At 39.5% G+C, this 23,676-nt stretch overlaps 1 protein-coding gene across 1 annotated transcript; it reads left to right on the forward strand.

Annotated features, from left to right (window-relative positions):
- Window positions 1-450: 450 nt before the first annotated feature.
- Window positions 451-23,588, forward strand: jak3 (Janus kinase 3 (a protein tyrosine kinase, leukocyte)). The gene is made up of 24 exons (XM_066695754.1): window positions 451-590; window positions 4,767-4,978; window positions 5,299-5,422; window positions 6,371-6,488; window positions 6,670-6,815; window positions 6,928-7,222; window positions 7,557-7,679; window positions 8,036-8,193; window positions 8,547-8,658; window positions 8,886-9,066; window positions 9,475-9,599; window positions 10,053-10,184; window positions 10,442-10,529; window positions 11,051-11,178; window positions 11,284-11,422; window positions 11,700-11,851; window positions 14,434-14,584; window positions 14,689-14,828; window positions 15,749-15,929; window positions 18,704-18,828; window positions 19,035-19,207; window positions 19,717-19,834; window positions 21,024-21,137; window positions 22,647-23,588. The coding sequence occupies exons 2-24, from the start codon at window positions 4,786-4,788 to the stop codon at window positions 22,764-22,766; spliced, it is 3,336 nt and encodes a 1,111-aa protein (XP_066551851.1). The 5' UTR covers window positions 451-590; window positions 4,767-4,785; the 3' UTR covers window positions 22,767-23,588.
- Window positions 23,589-23,676: the final 88 nt, after the last annotated feature.

Consider the following 23,676-nt stretch of genomic DNA (forward strand, 5'->3'; position numbering starts at 1 on the left):
GGTTTGTGTAAAAGAAATCACAAAACAAAAAACCTACCTTCAAACTAGAACTACTCTTGATTTCAGAATTCTGTCCCATGATGCACAAGCGGTACAAAGTTACAAAGATAACTAGACACAAACCTCAAATGGTGGTCCAAATTCATTTCTATATGGGTGAGTGCAAATAATCATTTTTGTACTACAACATCAAGGATTATTCATACTTTTGTTTGCAGAGATGGGGAATTATGTGATGCAGAAAGGACAGACTATTGGCTTCATACATGTCTATGGATGTTTACCATGGTATACAACCTGTGGGTCTGAGAACATGGCTTCTCTAGTGTCTGTCTGTGTTACGTATGTGCGAAAGTGGGAGGGCACTAATGGGCTGGTGTTGACGGTAAATGAGAACCGGAAACAATGCTTCTCTGTGGGCTGTTCCAAACAGGAAACCATTACATTCACCTCGCCTACCCCTCTGCAGAAGTCAGATGCATTAAAACTCAGAGATAGAAGTAGACTTGGACCCAAAGCCCCTAAAACTACAGGTTACATGGATTATCAACGGCACACACAGCTTGCCACAGAGAGCGTCGCACCGTGAGGTAATAGAAACCTCCCCTTTTCCTCTTGCTCTGTTCCCAGGATGCTCCTTGATTGTGCCCAGAGGTGTCTACATTGTAAAGGTTGTGTAGGTCTTTTGTAACCTGTCCTCCGCTAAAGACCTGGGGAATGTTGTCAGCAATCAGGGTTACTGAGAGTCAGATTAAGTTAATTGAGACTGTTGGGGTGGGTGAAAAAATTTGAAGATGGCAGATTTTAAGTGTCAGATTTAAGGAATCTCAGCTGAATTCTGCCCAGTCTACTCTTAGGGTATGGAGGTTCAAGTTCACTGGACGAAACAGGACGATGGAGAGATCAATCTGTTGACAGCTCTTTGTTTGAGTGTCTTTGTTGTTGTTGTTGATGTTGTTAATGATGAGGTCGTTGCTGTGGATGATTGCAAAACGTTTTAAACAGTCTTGATATGTATGTATACTTACCTCTTTAATCAGGCAATTCTTTAAAATGATCAAGACCTTAAGATATTAGTTATTAATTATATGAAACACTTTGGGAATTGATTATATATATATATATATATATATATATATATATATATATATATATAGAGAGAGAGAGAGAGAGAGAGAGATTAATACTGAATTGCAAGCTTCTTTAGGGTCTAAATTTAATTGTTAGTCGTTTTGGTTTATAAGACCTACCAGGAGAAACCTACTATATTGTCATGATACAAAGACCTCCTCTATTTCCTGTTAAGATTAATTTATATACTTACTTGCCCTACTTAAATTCGTTGTACTGCACCATAAATCATGTTTATCAATGCCTTTGTAAAGAAGTGTAGCAGTAGGCTGTAGAAATTGGCTTTAATTTTCTCTGCTAATAAAATATTTTATAAAATATCTGTATAAAATCTTTGAACTTTGTTATGGGACCTTTTGTTTGTCTGTCATCTAGGAACTACTACATATACTTATTTATATATTAAGTCATTTATTTTTTCATTTCGAACAGGCCAGTGCACTAGACAGTGGTAGGAGCTTCATGTGTAAGTTCTTGGTTTGGACATCTAAAATGACAAACCAGATTTTGCACAGTTTACCTAATAAGGATATGCCACCCAGCAATGGTTGTGCCAGCCAGAGAGCCTGAATCTACTAAAGGTGAAAACTACAACAAGGAAGATTGCAACTAAAGTAAAAGACAGAGATGAAAATGATTAAAACATGGGACCTCTTTATAGAACTATCTGTCATGTCTCTTTCAGGAGCATGCAAGACAAATATTGGTAAACAAATGGAGTCTCTATTCCTACCACATATTTGGAATGGCGTTTAAAGCAGTGTGCCATGAATTGGGTCTCTTACATAAAGAAGTCCATGTTTTATTTGATTACAGAGGCATTTCCTGAGAGACCATGGCATACTAAGATAACGGAAACATTAACAAAAGTTGGTAGAAGAGAGGTGTTGAGGCAGGAAGAAGCTGGTTTGGGAGCAATTCAATAATACATCAGCAAACAATTTTGTTATTATTTACAAGAAGATATATATATATTTTTTAATAGTCAGTAAACATTAAAACAATACATTTCAATCCATCCATCAATCAATCATTCAAGTAAAAAAAATACATAAAACTACTATGATAAATCAGATTGTTTCCTCCCTCAATCCCTCAATCAATTTCAAGTAATGTAACTTGAAATTCAGTTCTATAATCATAATTAGACATAGAAATTAACAACTCTTTATAGTCAGGTTCTTCCCCATTAGTAATATACTAATCCTCATATTCACAACAGTAGCAGATGAAGGGCAAATATATTTTAAATTATACTTTCTATGCTGTACGTTTTAACATTTTGTAAAAGCAAGTTATCAGCTTTTAAACTGCTCAAATTAATTGGCTTGTTTTAGCAAGACTTAAAAGCCTTTCAGTTTGTCTGGGATATTTTTGTTCTGAAAAAGGATTAACTGTACCTATAATGACTGAACTAAAAGGCACTGAAGAGGTGAAACCCCTGTCACCACGGAAACTCCCAAAGTATCATTATAACTTGTGACGCGGGCTGTACTGACAAGATGGCCTACCAAACTGAAGGTTCATTTTCTCTGAGCACTGAGACACATAAGCGATAAAGACTGCTTTTTGTAGATTTAGTATTGTTATTAGTAGTAGTAGTAGTATTGAGGTGCTGTTGATGCTTGTTTCATTGTTTGTAGATAAATTAAAGTGATTATATTAAGGAACTCAACAGCTGAACTTCCCAGAACAAGATTTCTGTTCTTCATTATAAGTGACTCATATTTAAATTTCAACACTCAAAACAGTATGAGACAAGATCCTTTTTTTTCTTACAGTTGGTAGATTGTACAGTATCCAACCAGCTGCTTGACAAAACCCAGCCAATGAACACTTAGTTTAAAGAAGGGAAGCTAAACCAAATACCAAAATAACCAAATAACCAAAATATATACATATTGGCTCAAATCCTATATATTGTTGTCTTTAAATAATCTATAGAATACAAGTTAAATACTATGTCGTCTAACGAAGCAAATAATTAGACTAGTTTAAACTGGTATGGAACCCTGCAAATGTTATTGGATGCAGGGTAAAATTGATAGAGTATTAACCAAAATATTGCAATTCATATTTCACCTTAAATGCACCAAATAAACTGTCAGGCCTTTACTCATATGTAAGCACAGGCATTGGTCGCAATTGCAGGTGACTCATATACTCTTATTGGTGACATTGTATGCCCATTCTGGGGTTTGCAGTACAAGATCAGCACTTGGTTAAAGTGAATTTTGGAGGATGTATGCTTTGTCTCATCGGGTTGTCTAATTGGCGAGTTGAACATGGGTAAAAAAGGGGAGGAATAATTAGTAAATAAAAATGCATACAAACATATATACAGTAAAAGTAGAGGCAAACAAAAAAAAGCATCTTGCTTCTTTTGATTACAGTTTGAAAATAATTGACCTCAAATTTTTGGAGAATGGGACGGGAGAAACACACCACACCAAAACCCCACAACAATGGGATCCCACACACATCATATGATCCCAGGCATTAAGGACTGTGTGAATCTTGCACAGGAGAGAATCTGTAGGTGGGGAGGGGGATTTGCTTCCGAAAACAATAAACACACAAATTCAGTCTACTGGAACTGAAAATGAAAGCCTGAACTTCAGTTGCCCCTGTAAATTATGTGATACTATTGCTATGACAAAGTTTGGTTTCTAAATTGGCATTTGCTTGTTTTATAAAGAGTACAGACATAAAAAAATAAATAAACTTGCCACAATAATCATTCCTAAGTTGGTTTTGGAAACTACAAGAGGATTAAAATTGAATTGACAATGCATTTAATGTAAACAGTGTATCGTTTTGAAGATAGGAACCTAGTAAGCAATGTTTTGGGGATAGTCTGTTTGTTTCTCTCTATCCTTTGTTGTAATGGTTAAGTCTTACATAGCATACAGAAGCATGCTTTTTATTTTGGTTGTTTCTCTGGTTTATTTTCTCTGCACACATATGGTATTTTCAGCTGTTGCATCTCTATCTGGTACATAATTAACGCACTCTGAAACAAGAGTCCTCTTGATACCAGCAGCAAAAGGCATGTGAAAAAAGTCTCCAGCCACAATTACACTTTTTTTTTTCTTTTAAATCAAGAGATGGGGGGAGGAAACCAATAACTAACATTCTAGTTTCAGTTCACAGGAATAAAATCGAATACAATCAGAAATTCACAGATATGACATGATTAATTGTTCAAAGAACTCTAAACAAACTCCCACCACAGGCTGTTAATGTGCTATAAATGACAACATAGGATTCTCAATGGTGCTACAGAGAGGGAGATAGATCAAGTCACATTTATCTTCTGAACACTTGCAGAAAATATGTCTGTTTCCACTCTTTTGCTTCCATTTTTATTAAGTTTAAGTTCGGTTTCAAGGAAGTTTCACTCGTCGGAATCTTTTCAAACTTTGCTGCTGTTGAAACTGTTGAAAGCCCCTAACAGTACCAGTGATACAATCAAGGATGTATTGTTATCTACATTTCAGGAGGAGGAGCGGTGGGGGTGGGGTCGAGGTTAGTGGTTTTGGTCTAATGTGGTTCTGTTATGGGAACTGTTACTTATGAATATTACATCGATTTAAAAAAACTTTTGTTTTTACTGCATTTCATGTCTGGTGCAGCCAGCAGTACTTTTGCTCTATGGATTTCCTGGATGAGGAGAACATGCCACTGGTGAACCGGGAGAGGATAGACAGCCAGAGGTCCAGCACTGGCCCTGGCCTACAGGTTAAGCTGTACCGCAGTCTGACAGAGAAAGGGGAGTCTGTGTTTTGGATCGCCAGCGGACAGATCTCGGCAGAAGAAGTCTGTGTCACTGCCGCCAAGGAATGTGGTAAGACTTGAAATGTCAATTACTTGCATCACATGAAAAGTGCCTTTTAGAATCCACGGGAGTTCATTTTTACATGAGTTTTTATTATTTGGTGGACTGTAGGGGGGATGACCTCAGATTAGGACTAGTGAGGAAGCATTCATGTCTTGCTTGGTGAAGTAGGCTCTCTCTTATCATCAGATAAAGAATTTCTTCTCTTGCAAGCTCTGATGTGATTCTGTTACGTGCTATGATTTGGGATGGGCAGGGAGCTGCTAATGGAGGAGTATCTCTTCCTGCTGAGGCCCTATCTGAGCTGCCCATTGTGTCTGTTTTTGCAGGAATCCTCCCTGTGTACCACAGCCTTTTTGCCCTGGCTTCTGAGGACCTCTCCTATTGGTTCCCCCCCAACCATGTCTTCAGTGTGGACGAATACACCAACCTCACAGTTCACTTCAGAGTCAGGTGACCAAACTGTACAATCTTAGACAAGTGGGGTTGTTTTTAGGTGCCAACACAATCACCTTATCAGATAAGCCAGAAAATTGGACATTTTTTTATGAAATTATAGTTCTAGTCTGGTTGAGTCCTGCTGCTCAGGACTAGCTTATCTTGATTTTCTTTACCGTTTAGAGAAATGCAATAGTCACAGGAAAAAATTATATGAAAAAGATTTCACTTGGAAATATCAGACCATCTTAACAGCCCATACTAAATTCATTCCTGAAAAGGTTTGAATTTCACAGAATACATGCCTAATATTGCAGAAGGAGTAAGCTAGCACAGGCAACAGAAAGCACATTATCAGATACCTTTGCACGCTACTAACAAGTTACAGAAACATCGTAAAGTGGGGTTTCACAATATAGACAATCATCCAAAAACTGAATCCTGAATCTGGAACATTCTATCTTTTGACTTTTGACACCCCCGACTTGATTTGTATCAATTTCCTTCAGTACTCACCAAATCCCCTGCCTTCTATGAAGTACTATCACTTCCACAACATTTATATCACAGTTTGCATCTTAATCTAGTTAAACTTGCATCTCTCAGCTGCTTCTCATTTCTTATAAACCAAAAGATGAACTGATAGTGAAAGTTTCAGCTGGCAGGTCAAGAAATAAACTTTTCTTATTGTGAATTCTGCACTTTGATACTGACAGTACAAGACGAAAATACTTCAGATACTGCACCTGCATACCATACACCAGAGATACCCATAAGAAATTGATACAATACACAAGGTCAGCGATATACAGATACAAACATGTCCTACTAGTGTTGGGGTAGTCAGAGAGCCCAAAATGCATTTGAGATGCAGTGTTTTCCATAGTCAAGGAGGAAACCAGTCCTTTTGTATGGTAATCCTAGCTGTCCACTCAATGTATGTGGTTCTCTGCTGTTTTAAAGGTTTTTCTTCTCAAACTGGTTCGGGCAGGGGACCAGGAAGTCATATCGTTATGGGCTGGCAAGGAGCAGGATAAGTGCCGTGATGGACTACTGTGTCATCGACTATCTTTTTGCTCAGGTACCCTTCAAAAGGATAAGAAATAAAACCAAGCCAATCCCAAATGTCTAGATTTTGGAAAGGCCACTGTCCTCACTATAGTTGTCTAGAATGTGTGGAGCATGTCTGACCTAGAAATTATATTTGAACCTTTGGGATGCATCCTTTTTTATTCATGGTTGTTGAACATGTGTCATTGCAGTCCCGCAGTGACTTTGTTAGTGGCCAAGCTGGGCTCTCACCTCCCATCAGCACACAGGAGGAGTGTCTGGGGATGGCAGTGCTGGACCTGTGGAGAATGGCCAAGGAACGCAACCAGAGCCTGAGGGAGATCTGCAAGACAGTCAGGTATAAATCATGACCAAGGAAAGGGAAAAGTATGGGGGGGTGGATTCTCAAGACATCTGACACCACCAAGTATTCCGAGTTGAAACTTCAGGCCAGTTTGTGCTTGTTCCAGCTACAAGTCCTGCTTACCGGAGAAACACCGTCAGGAGATCCAGAGGATGAACCGGATAGCGAGATACCACATACGCAAGACCTTGAAGCGGTTCCTGTGCAGGCTGGGCCACTGCCCAGCAGTGGGGTACAGCCTCAAGCTCAAATACTTGATCGATCTGGGGGCATTGGAGCCCTCTTATGGCACAGAGACGTTCAAAGTGCGAGACCCCGACTGCTTGCAAGAGGAGCTGGGGTTCAAGGATTTACAGGTGTCCGGAGAGAGCGGGATACAGACGAGAGCCAGTGACGTCCAGGTGAGGGGATGTCGTTTCTGTTTGCATGAGATCTTGGTATTCAGTTTGCCTTTCTAGATAGCAGGGCTCCACAGTGGAGTGCATGGGTACGAGAGCATGCACATTCAATGCATTCTTTCGGCCTTTGTCTTGAAAAAGTGGTCCTTAAAACTCAAAAACAGGACTTAGGACTAGAGCTTAATGGTGTGCTTCATTTCGGTGTTATTTATTTCTTGGCAGATGCCCTTCTCCGGTACATTTATGATTATGATAAACCATGACACACTGACAATACATTTATTTCCTCTGGCTACGGTGATCTGATTTGGGTCCCTTTTTCCTTTTTCGTTCTCAGGACTGGCAGACCTTCTGTGATTTCGCAGAGATCATCGATGTCAGCATCAAGCAGGCCAGCCGAGACCATGTTCCCCTTGAGAGCCGAGTGGTCAGCGTGACCCGACAAGACGATAGGTGCTTGGTTAGTAGATCTGAATTAAATATATAAACCACTGGCCCCTGCACACAGCTTCTCTGTGCCTTTAGATTGACATACATTAACCACAGAATAATCCTTCTTGGGAAAGTAATGCATGTTGTTGGCAATATTATTGATGTTACCGTACCTAGTGTTAATCTGTTCAGAGCTGCATACATACATACATACATACATACAATAAAGCAATTTAACAGTCTTATTCTTCATTTGAAGCCATTCCTCTCAATATGAAGTTCTAACCAGAAACTGTCCACACTGCACAATGACCATTGAGTCAATCAATGTACCGCTGCTTGATCGTGACTTTACATGTATCCATACATTTTTTCAAATTACAGAAGGCAGAATTTCGGACTCTGACAGAGGCCTTGTCCTTTGTTTCGCTGATTGACGGCTACTTCCGACTGACAACGGATTCCAGTCATTATTTCTGCGAGGAGGTTGCACCACCCAGCTTACTCCAAGACCTGAACAGCCATTGTCATGGGCCAATCACGTAAGCCCTTTCATACAGCTTTCATCTACTGTACTAATCATTGGGATCAGCTGGTTAAAACAGGAGTAAAAGTGAAATTATTTTGCTGGCTAATGTTCCCAGCAGATGCAAGGAGATAATCTATCTGTCTGTTCCTATCTTGCTTCTCTATTAATATTCAATTGGGTTATATTGTGTGAGATGCAGGGTGAACATGGCGGGGATAGGTGATCCCTAAATATATACAGCATGATTTTGAAGTTGCTGTTGCTGCTTGGGGGAATTATATTGTAAAGGCATCCATATTCAAGGATAGAAGAAGCATAGCTGTATGTTTGGAGTGGGGCATTATTTCTTACTCTCCTCCCTTGCAGATCAGAGTTTGCCGTCTACAAGTTGAAGAGAGCTGGCGCCCAGAGCGGCATGTTTGTCCTGCGACACAGTCCCAAAGACTTTGACAAGTACTTCTTCACAGTCTGTATTAAGGTAAGAAGCTCAAGAGAACCGGAAGGTTCTCCTAAGTGTGTACACATTAAATAGCCTTGCCAGCTCTTTCTTTTTTCTTCTTTAAGTGTGCAAATGAATGATCATATCTGAATGTTGAAATAGCAAATAACGTTTGTTCATTTGTTCATTTTGAAATACTCAAATGTTAGCTCAAAGGCTTTTAAAATTGCAATCCTTTGAACAAATGTATAATGTTGTGTGTGCAGACACCGCTTGGGACGGACTACAAGGACTGTTTGATTGTGAAGGACAAAGAATTCCGTCTCTATGGAGTTCAACGCTCTTTCTCCACGTTAAGGGAACTTCTGATGTACTACCAAGGCAGGGAGTTCCTCCTAGCTGAGGTGCCTACGAAGCTGGGCACTTGCTGCCCGCCTCGGCCTAAAGGTGTGGTATGGGTACAAGTCATGATATCCTTGGGAATACCTGTTTCTTAACTTTAATAATAATATGAGAAAGGGAGTGTTAGTTTCTATTGTTAGTTATTTTATTTAAGTGACATTAAATGCTATGAAACTTTGACGCTCAATGGAGAATCCTGAAGTCAACTTCTCACAGTGTGGTTACAGCGGTAAGGGAATATACATCAGACACTGGGATAACCATGGAAAGGGTTAACATCCCAATGTGCCTTCATTGTGCCTTTAGAAGAACATAGTATTTTGGGGCATTGCCAGTGTAACTAGTAGAAATATATGTTTGTGATGCTACTGGTTGGCTTCATCCTAGTCCTCCTGATTGACATTTCTACACAGACTTCTTTTAATTTAGCTTCCTGCTGACTCTTGTTCACAGAGCTCACCAACATGATCATTGTGCGCAGCAACTGCTCCCCAGAATCCCTGGGATCACCCATCCTGCAGAGACGCAAAGCTAGTCACATTCAATTCCAGATGATCAAGTATGAAGACCTTCGCTTGGTGAGTATTCATTACATTTGAGGCATACAGACAGGAAGGCTTGTCAGCAGAGAATGAGAGTGAAAGAAGGATCGAGGGTGTAGAGACTGTATTGCCCAATGTCATTAATGTTCCAGACTAGTTTAATGAGGCTAACATTCAACCAAGATGGCCATGCAACCCACGGATAAACATTTATGGTTACGAATACTATTTTGACTGATGCAGTTCTACCGTTCTTCAAAGCAATATTTGTTCTGAACACACACACATGCAAAACATGTACAATGAAGGGCTGATTTGCTAAAAATATCACCTCTTAATCTACTTTGTTGTGGTTGGCCACAATTGAAAAAAAACAGGTCACATCATTAGAAAACAACAGCTTTGTCTCTGAGAATGTCAAGGCTATATGATACACATTTAAAGAGTGCCAGACATTGATGTAGTGTCTGGTATTTTGCCTCTTGACAGGAAGAATGCTTGGGACAAGGTTCCTTCACAAGGATCTTCAGGGGAACTAAAACCAACATCCACGATGGGGAGAGACACATGACAGAGGTCCTGCTCAAACTCCTGGAAAGCTCTCATAAAAATTGCTGGGAGGTAGGCTATTATTCTGCTGTGTAGGGCAGTCAGTAATGTTGTGGAGCCCTATAGGAGATACTATTCCGCAGTATGAGCATTGGGGGTTGATATTGCACAGAAAAAACATTCTGATAAGCTTTTTCCATGTTCAATTTTACACTAAGAATGACCATTTGCCAGTTCTTCAGTTTGTTAAAAGGTGCAGAAGCTTCCCTGGGTGCTTGGATTTCTAATTTGTTTTTGTGTCCTTGTTTGCCATCCTTCCCCACCTGCAGTCATTCTTTGAAGCCGCCAGTCTGATGAGCCAAATTTCCCACAAGCACCTGCTGTTGGTCTACGGGGTCAGCATTCATGGTTCCAATAGTGAGTCAGCTCAACTCCTGTGTCCTGTTCTCTCTCATTCCTAATATCAGTACTTTATTGAACCAAATGTGAAAACACCTGTCAGATTAACTCATTTCCTTGTTCTCCACTGTCCAAAAACCTGATAATCACACAACCTTAGCCTATAGATTGAATTTACTGATCAAGTATTTGTCTTCACAACATGGACTGCAATGGGCTGTATCAGCAATGGCATCATATTTTTGCCACACCCTGGCATATTGTGGAAAAAACATTCTACACACTTTTTATGATGGTAACAGAAGCTCCATTAATAATGTTTCCTTCTTGAAGGACAAAAACTTAACAGTAGAGTTACAGTAGATGTGTTGCTTCTAACAAGCACAGTTAGAAGACCCTTTGATGACCTCACTGAGGAGACTTGGGAGAGAGGGAGGGAGAGAAGAATAAACACACTGACTTTCAAGCTCTCCTTTCAAGTGTTTCACTCCAATAACAATTCTCAAAACTCCTCCATTGTGTCCCTTGCAACCCTTCAGATATCATGGTGCAGGAGTTTGTCAAGTGCGGAGCTCTTGACTTGTTCCTGAAGAAGAGAAATGGCTCGGTGTCAGTCAGCTGGAAGCTTGACGTGGCGAAACAGCTGGCCTGCGCTCTTAACTTCCTCGTGAGTACCGCTGACCCCTCTCCTTCAGCTGAACTCCTTCCTGGCTCCAGAGTATAATTCCCCAGCGATGTGTCTTTTCAAAACACACTTATTCTTTCATTTCAGGAGGAAAAGAACATCGTTCATGGGAACATCTGTGGTAAAAACCTGCTTCTGGCCAGAGAGGGAGACTCCTCCACAGGTACTCCCCCCTTCATCAAACTGAGTGACCCAGGGATCAGTATGGCCAAGCTGGGGAGAGATGGTAAGTTTAAAAAAGTCAACAACGAAAACCTCAGAGACAAGTGCTGGTTACCAATTTTAGGTTTTAAAATGACTGTACATATTCAAATATAACTTTCTAAAAAGTACCAGGTTCGTGTGACAGCCCATTTTAACACAAATAAAAGGCATACCTTGAAAAATAGTTGCCAAATTTGGGGCCTTTAATTAATTGAATTTGAATCCTTTTTAAGAATTTAAATTCTATAGAGTTTTGAATGTGATCTCTTCAGTGTCTTCAGTGGCTTCTTAATTTGCAGTGATGCTGGACCGAATTCCCTGGGTGGCCCCTGAGGGGCTGGATTTCCCAGAAAACCCAGGTCTAGAGTCTGACAAATGGAGCTTTGGAACCACCCTCTGGGAGATATTTAACGGTGGTAAAGTGCCACTTCACGGCCAGGACCCACAGCAGGTAAAACGACCAACAAACAATCAAATAAATCAAACTCAATTTCGACTAATCTTACCCCCCCACCCAGGAAAACAATAAAAAGTAACTATATTATCGCCAAGCAGCTTTGCAAGGATCTACAGCAGGGATGGGCAACTTTGACAGTGGTGAGGACCAATACATTTGCATCTTTACTACCAGAGGGCCAGATTACAAACCTGCATCTCATTAATAGAATATTGTAGACCACCTTCCTCTACTTCCTCAGCTAGTATAACTACTAATTCATTAAAGAGTCCAAAATGTGTGATTATTGTTTTAGTTTTATTTACAAAAGCACACCAGTTATAATTCAGTTATGTCTGAATTATAACAACACAAAAGCAACAAAAGCTTACAAAAGCTTCAGTTTTAGTTTAAATAAAAAAGGAGACCCATTATGGGTATGTCTGAATTATAACACTAAAGTAATAAAATCTTGCAAAAGCTCATCTGCCTTAACAATAAAGCTTCACATGAGTCTTAATGAGAAACTTGTGGCCACTCTGCTGGCGCACAATAGATTCAATGTCAATCTCAGTATTTGTACAACCAATTTGCATCTGTCAGTCATCATTGAGAAGTTGCTCTCACAGATATAAGTGCTACCAAACATGCTGGCAATTGACAACGCAAAACACAGAGGTCTGACACAGGTTGATTTTGTCCTTGCAACTGCAAAGTCAGATAATTCGGATGTGAAGTAATATCTGTCAGAAAAGTAATGAGAAATTCTGTATCCCTTAGTTTTGTGCAGTAAGCACTTGTTGCATCTGATGCTGTCCTCCAAGAACAAAGGGCAAAGAACCTCTCTAAACACTTCCCAAGGCTTATCCATCTGATCTCAGTATGCATCAGTAAATCTCCATAAGCAGCTCTCACCTCTTCCAAAAAGGCTGTGAACTTCCTATGATTAAGCAACCTGTTTCCACCTCGAATGAGATTGGTAACCTTGGTCACCAAATCCATGAAATGGCTGAAGTGAAGGCTCATAGCACAGAGGGCCTCCTGTAAAGAAAACAAAATGAGTCTGATTAATCACAGGCTACTGTACATTCACGCTGAATTTACTTAATAACCCCGTATCGCTAATAATTAGTTTGAAGGCAAGATTAAAAATACGCACCTGATGTATGATGCAGTGTAGACTCGGGCAGTCAGCACCATTCTGTTGGAGAAGCCCGGCGAATCCAGTGCGCCTTCCTTGCATTGACGGTGCATCATCGGTAACAACAGCCAATAGCTTACCAAAGCCCTCATGCACATTAACAGCACTTTGGACAGCTTTGAAAATGTCCTCGCCCTTTACATTGCCATGCAAAGGGACCAACTTCAACAACTCCTTGTTAACTTCAAACTAACTGTTAATGGTTGTCGTGTAAATGAGAAGCTGGCTAACATCCGTCACATCTGTCCTCTCATATAGCACAAGGGAAAAGTACCTGCAGTTGTTCATAGCTTGTTTTACCTTTGCTTGAATGTGATTTTGAATGTCACAAATTCTACGTGTCACCATTCGGTGAGACAAAGACACTGATTCAAAGTCCTTAGCCATTTTATCGTTTCCAAAAGCTTTCGCCATCTCTATTGCATTTTTTTTTAATGATTTCACCCTCTGAGAGTGACTTTTTACCTTTAGCAAGCTCAAGGGAAACAGCAAAGGATGCCTTTATAGAGGACTCTTGCACAGTTGTGGCTTTGGTAAAAATAATAATGCTCTATTTTGCCCTTCAAGTCAGTGATGATGGCGGCTCGAGCAGCTCCGGTGTACTCATCATATTTTGAAAGTTGAAATCCTTCATGACCGATGTTGTCTCCAAGCAAACTAAACACATTGGTTTGCCATTGAATTCGGTAAAAAGATAATCTGTCTCCCATCTTGGCTGGAATACACAGTTCTCATGATCAATTCTTCTTTTTTTAGAAGTAATTGTATCCCGGCTCCTCTACTGCTGGCTACAGTAGTTGTGTCAAGCTTAAAAGTGCTTTTAATAATTAAATTTTAATTTTTAATTTAATAATTAGCCTAATGCTTTTTGAGCTAGCACCTTCTAGTGGTTGATTGTAGTGATTAACTGAGCAAGCAATTATTGCAAGGAACTGCGTTTGTAGCTGCCTGTCTACTGGGAGGATGAAGCACAACTCCACCTCAATTAGGCTGTCCAAAATATTTCCGCGGGCCGCTATGACAGGTGATGTGGGCCATATGCAGCTCAAGGGCCGCGAGTTGCCCATCCCTGATCTAGAGTGTCCTTTCCTGTCCTGGCTTCTCCATGTTTCAAAAGAGATAGATGTCTGGGAGATTAATGGTTCACATCAAGTGTCAAGTGCAGAAATAGCATTCCCAGAGTTAAAGTTAAGGAGTTTGACTTAAAATTGGGCTCGTCTGATCAGAATTCAGCATTTTTCTTGGCTTAGTAGCTCAGAAACACACACATTACACAGTTGGGCCCGATGTGTTCTTATATGACTTGTTCCCAACGTGCCAAGAAATCGTGACTCTAAATCGGTAGCTGAAGAGCAGATCTGACACCTAATCATCTCTCTCTACCATCCCTGCACAGAAGCTGCAGTTTTACGAGAGGCACGAGAAGCTGCCACCACTGAAGTGGACCGAGTTGGCAGATTTGATTGGCCGCTGCATGGACTACCAGCCAGGGTTGAGGCCCTCCTGTCGGGGCATCATCCGCCAGCTCAACAGCCTCATCACTTCAGGTACTATGTTTACCAGGGCTTTTAAAATCAACACCCCCCACCCTCGCCCCCAACTCCCCACATCCCCTTCTCACCAGTCCCCAATGCTTTGCCCTCCATTTCAGATTACGAGCTACTGTGCGACCCCCGAGCAGGCACGCTCCCGGAGAAGGACACCTTCTGGAGGGGCCTGAGTATCTCTTACCAGCAGGACCCCTCTCTTTACGAGGAGCGGTACCTGTGTTACGTCTCGCACCTGGGAAAGGTAAGCACATTCACACATGCAGGCTGTACGGCCAACATGGACACGGTGTGTGCCACCAGGCCTGGCTTATGCGTTTCCTCTTTGCATCGATTCACTTGCCAAGTCTGATTTGTCATTTTAGCATAAAGGATAATAACCAATACAGTAAAGAAACAAACCAAAACAATTAACCAAAAACAACCAGCTTTTTCAAGACATCTTGACCTGAATAGTGAAATTATTGTGCCCTGCTGGGCTTCGGTGCCTTTTTCACCTGTTCATTGGGACCTCTCTCCAATTGCAAATAGAAGCTGTTTTTACATTCAGGGTTTCTGCCAAGCCTCTGAATTACTCTAAGTTACTTCAGACTTCAGTCTCTAAATCATGAATGAAGCAGCTTTAATTAGCACTGTAAAATAACTAAAATACATTAATCTTGCTTACACTTCACAATTGCTGACCCCTTTAAAATTTCACATTCTGTTTGCACTCCAGTTCCTTCTAACATATTACGGGTTGAATAATGCGACCTACAACAAGATAATTCAGTAATCTGTACTGGTTTCCCATCTACAATAGGACTGACCTTATAATGTACTGTGGTCTGAGCCTGACTGAAAGAAACCCAGTGCCCTGCCTGATCATATATCTTTATCATATATCGATTTCAAAAATGGCTTCTACAGTTCTTTAAAATGGCCACCTGAGGGAGCTGGTAGGCTATGTTTCTTTTACTTACTCAGGCTTGGATTTAGTTCTTGTTTTCAGTTTGGTGAGTTCAAACAGGTTTATTTTATTTTATTATAAATTATAAATGCAAGTCAGTTTTAGGTTTGTGTTGGACAGGAAAAGCCAAACAACCCAGAGCCTTTCTTGACAGTCCTGTAAATCCTCTGAAATGATACCAGCCCACAATTCATGAAATCAATGTGTGTTCACAGGGAAATTTTGGCAGCGTGGAGCTGTGCCGGTATGACCCGCTGGGAGACAACACTGGGGAGCTGATAGCGGTGAAGAAACTCCAGCAGGGCAACGTGTCTGACTTTGAGAGTGAAATCGAAACCATCAGCTCACTGCACTGTGACTACATAGTCAAGTACAAGGGCATATGCTACAGCATGGGTAAGACTGAGCGGGCACCTTGAACATCAAAAATTCAAATAAAATTATGGAGAATCATAATTACATATATTTTATAATAAAATAATAGCATGTTTTGTATTATAACATAATAACTTATGCATTGATTAATCAGCACTGTGTGCGGAGAGTAATTAAGGAAAACTGGTCCACCTAGTGAGAGAGGCGGGTATATTTTGTTACCTAATTGAGCGTTTGAACACCTTGAAAACTAACCCAGAGGGAAATTAATGTGCTAGTGCATTCATGCAAATCAAAATTAATACTCGAATGAAGTGAGTTTTGCATTTTTTTCAGACCAACACATAGATCGTGAATAATCCCTATTCCCTCTGACTAAATGATAAAATTTCCCCTCAGTTTGCTGTTTTTCTATGTTTTGTGTAATCATCCCAGTATGTTTCTATACCCTCCTGGAAAGCACCCTTCTAATAGTGAACTCAATGACAGATATATTAGCTAAATATAAATAAAGATAGACAGACTGATAGATAGGATAGACAATAACCTGTACAGTACATATGTTACAGAACTTTCACACACAAATCTCTCTCCTGAGCTGTCTCAGATACCCTTTAGAAATAAATCTTTAAATAGCCACATCATGAACCTGCAATCTATGCCATCATCCTTTCCCATATGATCATAACTTTTTCTCACACTCAAATACTTACATTTGCCCTTGTAAGATGGAAAGGTAATGTAATTATATCCATAGGAAGATCAAAGATAAGGTTGCATTACAAGGGCGGTCCTTGGCTGATTCATTTCAGACAAAAATGATACACAATGCCAGTCATTAATACGATTCTTCTATGTATTTGTTGGACAGATGCAATCACAAAGTTTGTATCAGTTTGTTTTCATATGAATCAAGCAAGCATCTAGATTGGAAGTGAACTTTGTGACATCAGTGATTTGTTTCACATCTCTGGAAAGTTCAACACAGGGGAAGCTTTTGTGACTAGGCTGGATCCAACCCTAGTTTAAGAACAAAACTAATTAGAGAACCAGATGGCAATTGTCTCTAAAAGACATTAAATGTTCCTTCACCTGACAAAGTGAAATCTGATACTCAGTCACATGGTATTGACTTTTATTACATTGTTTTTCCTGTAGAACAGTATGAAAAGCAACAGAACTAAGGTTGTTGCTCCATGGAGACAAAAGATGGGTGTGATGATTTAAATGACTACATTTTTATACAACATGCATTTAGAGTTCCCATAGTTAGTAATACAAATCTGATTATAAATGTTTAAATATAAAGCACCACAACTTAATAAAATAAGTGCAATTTAGATATGTTAAAGCATATGTGTCATGCATGACACAGAACTGACACACCTCAGTTCCTCACCTTCTCAAACAAACGTAGAGAATTTGACAAGATTGTCCATGCAAGCTGGCCTACTCACCAGAAGACCAATATTGCACAATAAAACACACAGTCAATATAGCTTTTGGAGTTTTAATGTGTGTGGTAATTGTTGACCATGTAGTAAATAACAGGGTTATAATACTCGTAACTCAGAGTTGCAGAGTTGCAGAGTTCCAGAAGGCTTATGTGCTTTATTTATTCAATCGATGTCTAATAAGTCTCCGTACGTCACACATATCAATTGGACGTTTTGTAAAAGACAAATGAACAAGGGAAGTAAAAATGATACTGAATACACCCAAATACAAATATTACATCAATCATCTTAGTTGGTTCATTACCACAAAGTATTTACATTAGCACACAGGCATTTGTTAATATCTGCTTTCTAGTAAGCACAGTTTCCTTCTCCATTACTGCATCTCATAACCTTTCTTGAACCATTATTATCCACTGATAGCTTATTCTTTAATATAAGTCCATCTATTGTCTACCTCTAGTTTGTGTCTCCTAGTTTTTGGCTCAATTAAACACTGAGTACACACCAGCATATGTAAAACGGTGTTGAAAAAGGCAGTTTTAATAGTTTTATAGTGTACCATTTCTTTAGATAAGAGATTGACACACAGTTGAACATTAAGCCATATAAAATTGTGCACTCAATTCAGAGCAGAAGGTTCTAAGCTAATTGGCAGTTGAGTGTTTTATTGTTGAAGTTTCTGATGAACCAGAAACAAGGAAATAAGTTGACAGTGTTCAGTAAGGTCACTACATCAAACAACGCCACAGGTTTCAAAGCAATTCAAAATGCTTTCATTCACACCCTGCTAGCCTAGTACTTATCTCTTATAATGTATAAAATATGCTGTAAATCACAGCTCAAGCAGACAGAGTACTATTAGCACTAGTAATAATAATAATTATTATTATTATTTAAGAGTATTTTACTGAAAGCAATTTACAGGGACTAGATTTTCAACAAGGTAGCAATAGTTGTTCTAAACTTAATTCTGCAAAGATTAAAAATGAATGCATATAGAAAATGAAATTAATACATATTATATATATATATATATATATATATATATATATATATATATATATATATATAGAGAGAGAGAGAGAGAGAGAGAGAGAGAGAGAGAGAGAGAGAGAGCAATGCCCTGGATGAGGATGTCTGCTAATAAACAAATACTATGAACTGGCCATCATAGCACGGCCTGACAACCAACCACAAAAAATCTAATCAGTCCCATGCCACTCTAATCCAAATCCAAAGCAGTCCCTTTCCATATGCTTTTTCTGTAATATGAAATTATCTGTCAAGTTTAACTGTCGAAGGAGAATTCCCACAATCCCCTGCTCTGCTGTGCAGGTCGACTTAGCGTGAGCCTGGTGATGGAGTATCTCCCACATGGCTGTCTCACAGGATACCTGGACAAGAACCGACAGCATATCAACAGCAAGAGATTGCTGCTCTTCGCCTCTCAGATCTGCAAGGTAAAGCTGCAAAAGATTGGCCCATCCTCTCCTACCGTAATGGTCTTAAAGCCTGTTGCTCCAATAGCTTTGTGCTTATCAAGAGTCTCCAAGCTGTAAGACTCAATTTGCAGTCTGTGTGCACTGGCTAGCCGCAGTAATGGGAACAGTGCAAGATAATGGTGTGTGGGTGCATGATTGTGTCTAATGCAATCTTGTCCTTTTAGGGAATGGAGTACCTGCAGAGTATGCGCTACGTTCACCGGGATCTGGCTGCAAGAAACATTCTTGTAGCGAGCGACACTCTGGTGAAAATCTCAGACTTTGGGCTGACCAAGTTAATCCCTTTCAACAAGGACTACTACCGAGTGACTCAACCTGGAGAGAGTCCTATCTTCTGGTGGGTAGGAGTCACTACAGCAAGAACATTTCCTTGGGAACACATATGTAAAGAGTTTGAGAATCAGAGTTGAGCCTTGTGTACAGTGTGCGTTCCTATAAATCCGAAATATTTTGATTAGCAACAGATTGAACCCATAGTTTCCTGGACAGTTTGACAAGAAATCAAATTGTTTTTTTAACATCCACAGCTCTTCGCAATGTATCTTCTGAGAGGAAATCTTTTGAAAGATCTAGCTTCTCTGTCACCTCCTTCAACCCCCTACTATGACAGTAGTGGGAAGTAGTGGTCAGGGCTGTGGATGTGTAATTGGGTGGGTCCGTGTGTTCAGATCCTGGGTGGGACAGGTAGTCTACCCTAGACTGCTCCTTCAAAAAAACCTGCTTTGTACCCATTCATCATCAAAAACAATAATAGTCCTAATATATAAGTCCGTCAACCTACGCACACAAATTGTGCAACTTGCACCTTGAAGGTTTCATCTAATCCTGATGTAACTGTCAACACAGGTACGCTCCAGAGTCCATCACAGAGTTCCTGTTCTCCCACAAGTCAGATGTCTGGAGCTTCGGGATTGTCCTACATGAGCTCTTCTCCTACTGCGACAAGCACCGGAACCCAAAGATTGTAAGGACAGGCTCGGTTCAGCTCTTTAAGGAATACACTGCCAACTGGCCCTGTGGCTCATGTTTGTAAGGGGGTACGAGTTATGGATTGAATCTCGTAAAAGTACCATCGGTTTCCTCGTTCAAACCTCCTAATCAGCCCTAATTTCATTTATACGATTAGGTAGACATTTTTGGGAGAAACATTTTTACAGCCAGGTCATTTTGCACTTTAATTTCACTGCCTATGATAACGTGCGGATAAAAAAGATACTGAAGTCTCAAGTCTGAGCAAATACATTTTAAATACATAAAAGCACACTAATCCTTGAAAGTTTGAGATTAGAAGCAATAGAACAAATTCAAAGATTGAATAACATTTACTTAGCTAATCTCCTATATATGGTGCCCCCCACCCCCGCAAGACAGACAGCACTTCAACAGGCAACCTTGGTGAGACAGTAAGTGCCCCAAAGAGATTCATTAAGTAGCATTCCCAATGGTACACAAACAGTACAAATACATTATTAAGAAACATGATCATGGTGTCAGCTGTGCCAAGTCATATTTACATGTTTTTTAACTCTGGTTCAGCAGGTTAAGAAAAATACATGGAGTATTCAAATAAATATGGACTATGCAACAAAAGAGCTTTTACAATCCCAAAAATTCATTTTGCCATGAGCCTTCAAATGGTGTTTTGAAATGGTATCTTTTACTGTAAGTCTGTTTTAGCTACGCATGTTTACCTTTTATCTGTTCTGAGTGCTGTAAAAAGCAGTGCAATTCAGATACACTATCTGATATGAGTATGCAGAGTACTCATACACTTTGGACAGCTGTGAAGTGACAATACAATGTACAGTGAAGTGTACAATACAATCCTACAGTCCAGGCAACACAGCACACATTTCGAATACACTGACCCTCCGTTCTTGCTAAACATTTTGCTGACTCTTATTCATGTCTTATTCCTGCCACGAGTTCTCTTCCTTGTTACTGATCAAAACAAGTTTGTAATAACGTATTTTAGGAACTTGCACTAAATACCAGTGGCCTTACTCAGAGCTTCCCCCTACACAGGTGACCCATCCAAAGACACTAAAAAGACACATAAGAAGCAAGACTAAAATGAAACACCATAACAGTTTTATACAAAATATTTGAAACTGTGATTATGTAAAAGTGTATTTTCTTATTTCCTAATGCAGATGTGTATGCAACAGATTGGGAATGACATCCAGGGGCCTTCCATCTCAATGCACCTCGTCAATCTTCTCAAGAACAACTGGAGGTGGGCGGCCCCATCACACTGCCCCACAAAGGTAAGAACAACTGGGACTGGGATTAACAATTTGGCCCCGGAAGAAGTTTAGATGTGTTTATTCCATGTTTCCTACAGAACCATAATTAAATAAGCATTTGTTGGCCAACATGTGTTCTCCTAGGATATACAACAACTTTTCACAAAAACAGAGAAGAAATCAACAATACAACGTGGAAGTTAATATGCTTTTTATAGTATGAGTAAATTATAGTTTACATTCCACAGATATAAACTATAAAACTAATATAAATGTCTGCTGTTTCTTGTACCGTTGCTGTTGTAAATGAATGGGCTAATATAAATCCCAACTTCCCAGCTGGTAAAACGGCACAGTTAATGAACACATAAAAAATACAATGTGCCCAATCAGTGTCAGTTCAACATAATAATTAAAATATCACAAAATAATATTAGCAACACTCAATCAGATCATTCACGGAAGTTAAGTTACTGTCAAACATAATTCCATTACAAATCAGCTTGTCGCATTAAAATTAGGAGACCTTTAAACACTTGTTGATGGACCTGTACGTAGAAATACATAGTAATATATATATATATATATATATATAGTCAGGGATGGGCAGTATTTATGATACATATACAAAATACGTGTTTCAAAGACACATGAAAGTGTATTTTAAAATAAGATACCAAATACCTTAATTTTAAGTGTATCTAAATAAACTTCAAAATACAAAAGCCACACCATGTATCAAAATAAACAACTGTATTTTTGTATTTTAAAAATACTAAAAATACTTTTACAAGGGAGCATGAAATCACTTCGCAAACCTTCCATCTATCGGCCTATTTGATCTATCCCTTCACCAGTACACCGACTCAGTTGATTAAGTAGACAATGTTTGATAGCAACAGCTTTTCTCTGCCTAACGAGTCATGCGTTAAATCTGAAATATGCAACCAGTTAACAGATCAAATATTCACATATCCCCGTGAACACCCAGATGAAGGATTGTTTTAAAGTAACCAACAGTTTAATGTTTAACTAACAGTTTGCAAATGCTCCTAACTGTATCCTAATTTAGTAACTTGGTGTTTGGGCCTACTTTGCATCAGCAACACTGACTCAATGACAAACAAGTCATTCATATATGTATATAGTCACCCTGATAAAATTGATGAGGAGTCTCCCAGTCCCGATAGTGTCCCACACAGTTTCTTATTACTATTTTTTCCGCCAATGTTATTCATATTTTCGTGCGGCGAAGCAGGTAGTCACATGACTTTTCACACAGCTTTGATCGGTAAAATAATTCCCTTATGTAATTGTGCGTATACAACATCAAAACACCTTTGATAATGTGTAAAGTTTAATTGGACAATTGGGCCGGGACATGGCCTGTCGCCCACTGCACTCAACGGAATAATAATAATAATAATAATAATAATAATAATAATTTTGATTCTGAAAACTGAATATCTTGCAGGTTAAAGTAACTCTGCATCCTTTTATTTTTAAATTTACCCATCCTATGCTCTCCAGGTATATGGCATGATGCTGAAATGCTGGGCGTACAACAGCGAAGACAGGCCCAGCTTCTCACAACTAGGGGAGCAGATCGAAGCCTGTATCCAAGAAGACCGGGATGGCTCCAAGGGCTGACAATGACCTGTGTGCCCTATTACAAGTCTCCTTGGTTAACTTTTTTGTGTCAACCATTTTGTTTACTTTAATATATTGTATGTGCAATTAGTACACTTTTTATGTTATACTATTTAGAGGGTAGTGAATGGGCTCTATAACTTTTAAAAGCAAGTTGGATTGTTTTATTGCCTCTACAAGTTACAGACTTACAGAAGGATTATAAAAGATTCCCCCGCCCCCCCGGCCCCCCACCTCCTCACTAGGCTCACGAAGATGCTTTGTGGCTTTACAGTAAGTGTCTAATTCTTTCCAATAGTGGAGCCAAGATTATGATTTGAAACAGTTGTTAAGTTCACCAGAGACGGGAACTGAGCTGGTAAGCTGTCTGTCTGTGCTGTCTGTGGAGGTTGTGCTGGAATCTCATTCTCACCACAGCAGCTACAAAACTAGGCGGTGTTAAGCACCCTGTGGTTTTAGCCATGTATTTTTTTGTTTTTTGTTTTTTTATTTTGTGTGTGTGTGTGGGGGGTGGGGGGGAGGTATTTTCAATCTATATAAATGAGTACAGAGAGCAATCCTTGTTTGTCATTCATTAGATCAGCCATCAAGAGCCAGCCTGCATTTAGTATGAGGTCCTGCTCAGAGAAAAACAAGATGATAAATTGTGCTCTGAAAACAGATGACCAAATTGTGTCTTTGATAAATTAGGAAATTCCATTGAAGACTGCTGTAAATAGTGCTTCATGTTTGTGAATGCCTTTTGAGTGACTCAAGCTTTTTCTTGTTTTGTTTGTTTACTTCACTGGCAGAACATTTTAATAAAAAATATCTTAAAATGCATACCACTGAGATATGACCCTGCTTAACTGGTTATTGTAGATATATACTGCTCAGTGTTAAAGAACAGTGTAATCAAATCTGGGTAAGG

The sequence above is a fragment of the Amia ocellicauda genome, chromosome 22 (assembly GCF_036373705.1).
Source record: "Amia ocellicauda isolate fAmiCal2 chromosome 22, fAmiCal2.hap1, whole genome shotgun sequence".
NCBI lineage: Eukaryota > Metazoa > Chordata > Actinopteri > Amiiformes > Amiidae > Amia > Amia ocellicauda.

What these genes read in the sequence shown, in the direction of transcription:
- jak3 (XM_066695754.1), top strand. Translation starts at nt 4,786, where the DNA reads ATGGATTTCCTGGATGAGGAGAACATGCCACTGGTGAACCGGGAGAGG. An exon ending in CGAGAGCCAGTGACGTCCAG is followed by an intron (nt 7,223 to 7,556) that starts GTGAGGGGATGT and finishes TTTCGTTCTCAG; the next exon opens with GACTGGCAGACCTTCTGTGA. An exon ending in AGCACCGGAACCCAAAGATT is followed by an intron (nt 19,835 to 21,023) that starts GTAAGGACAGGC and finishes TTCCTAATGCAG; the next exon opens with ATGTGTATGCAACAGATTGG.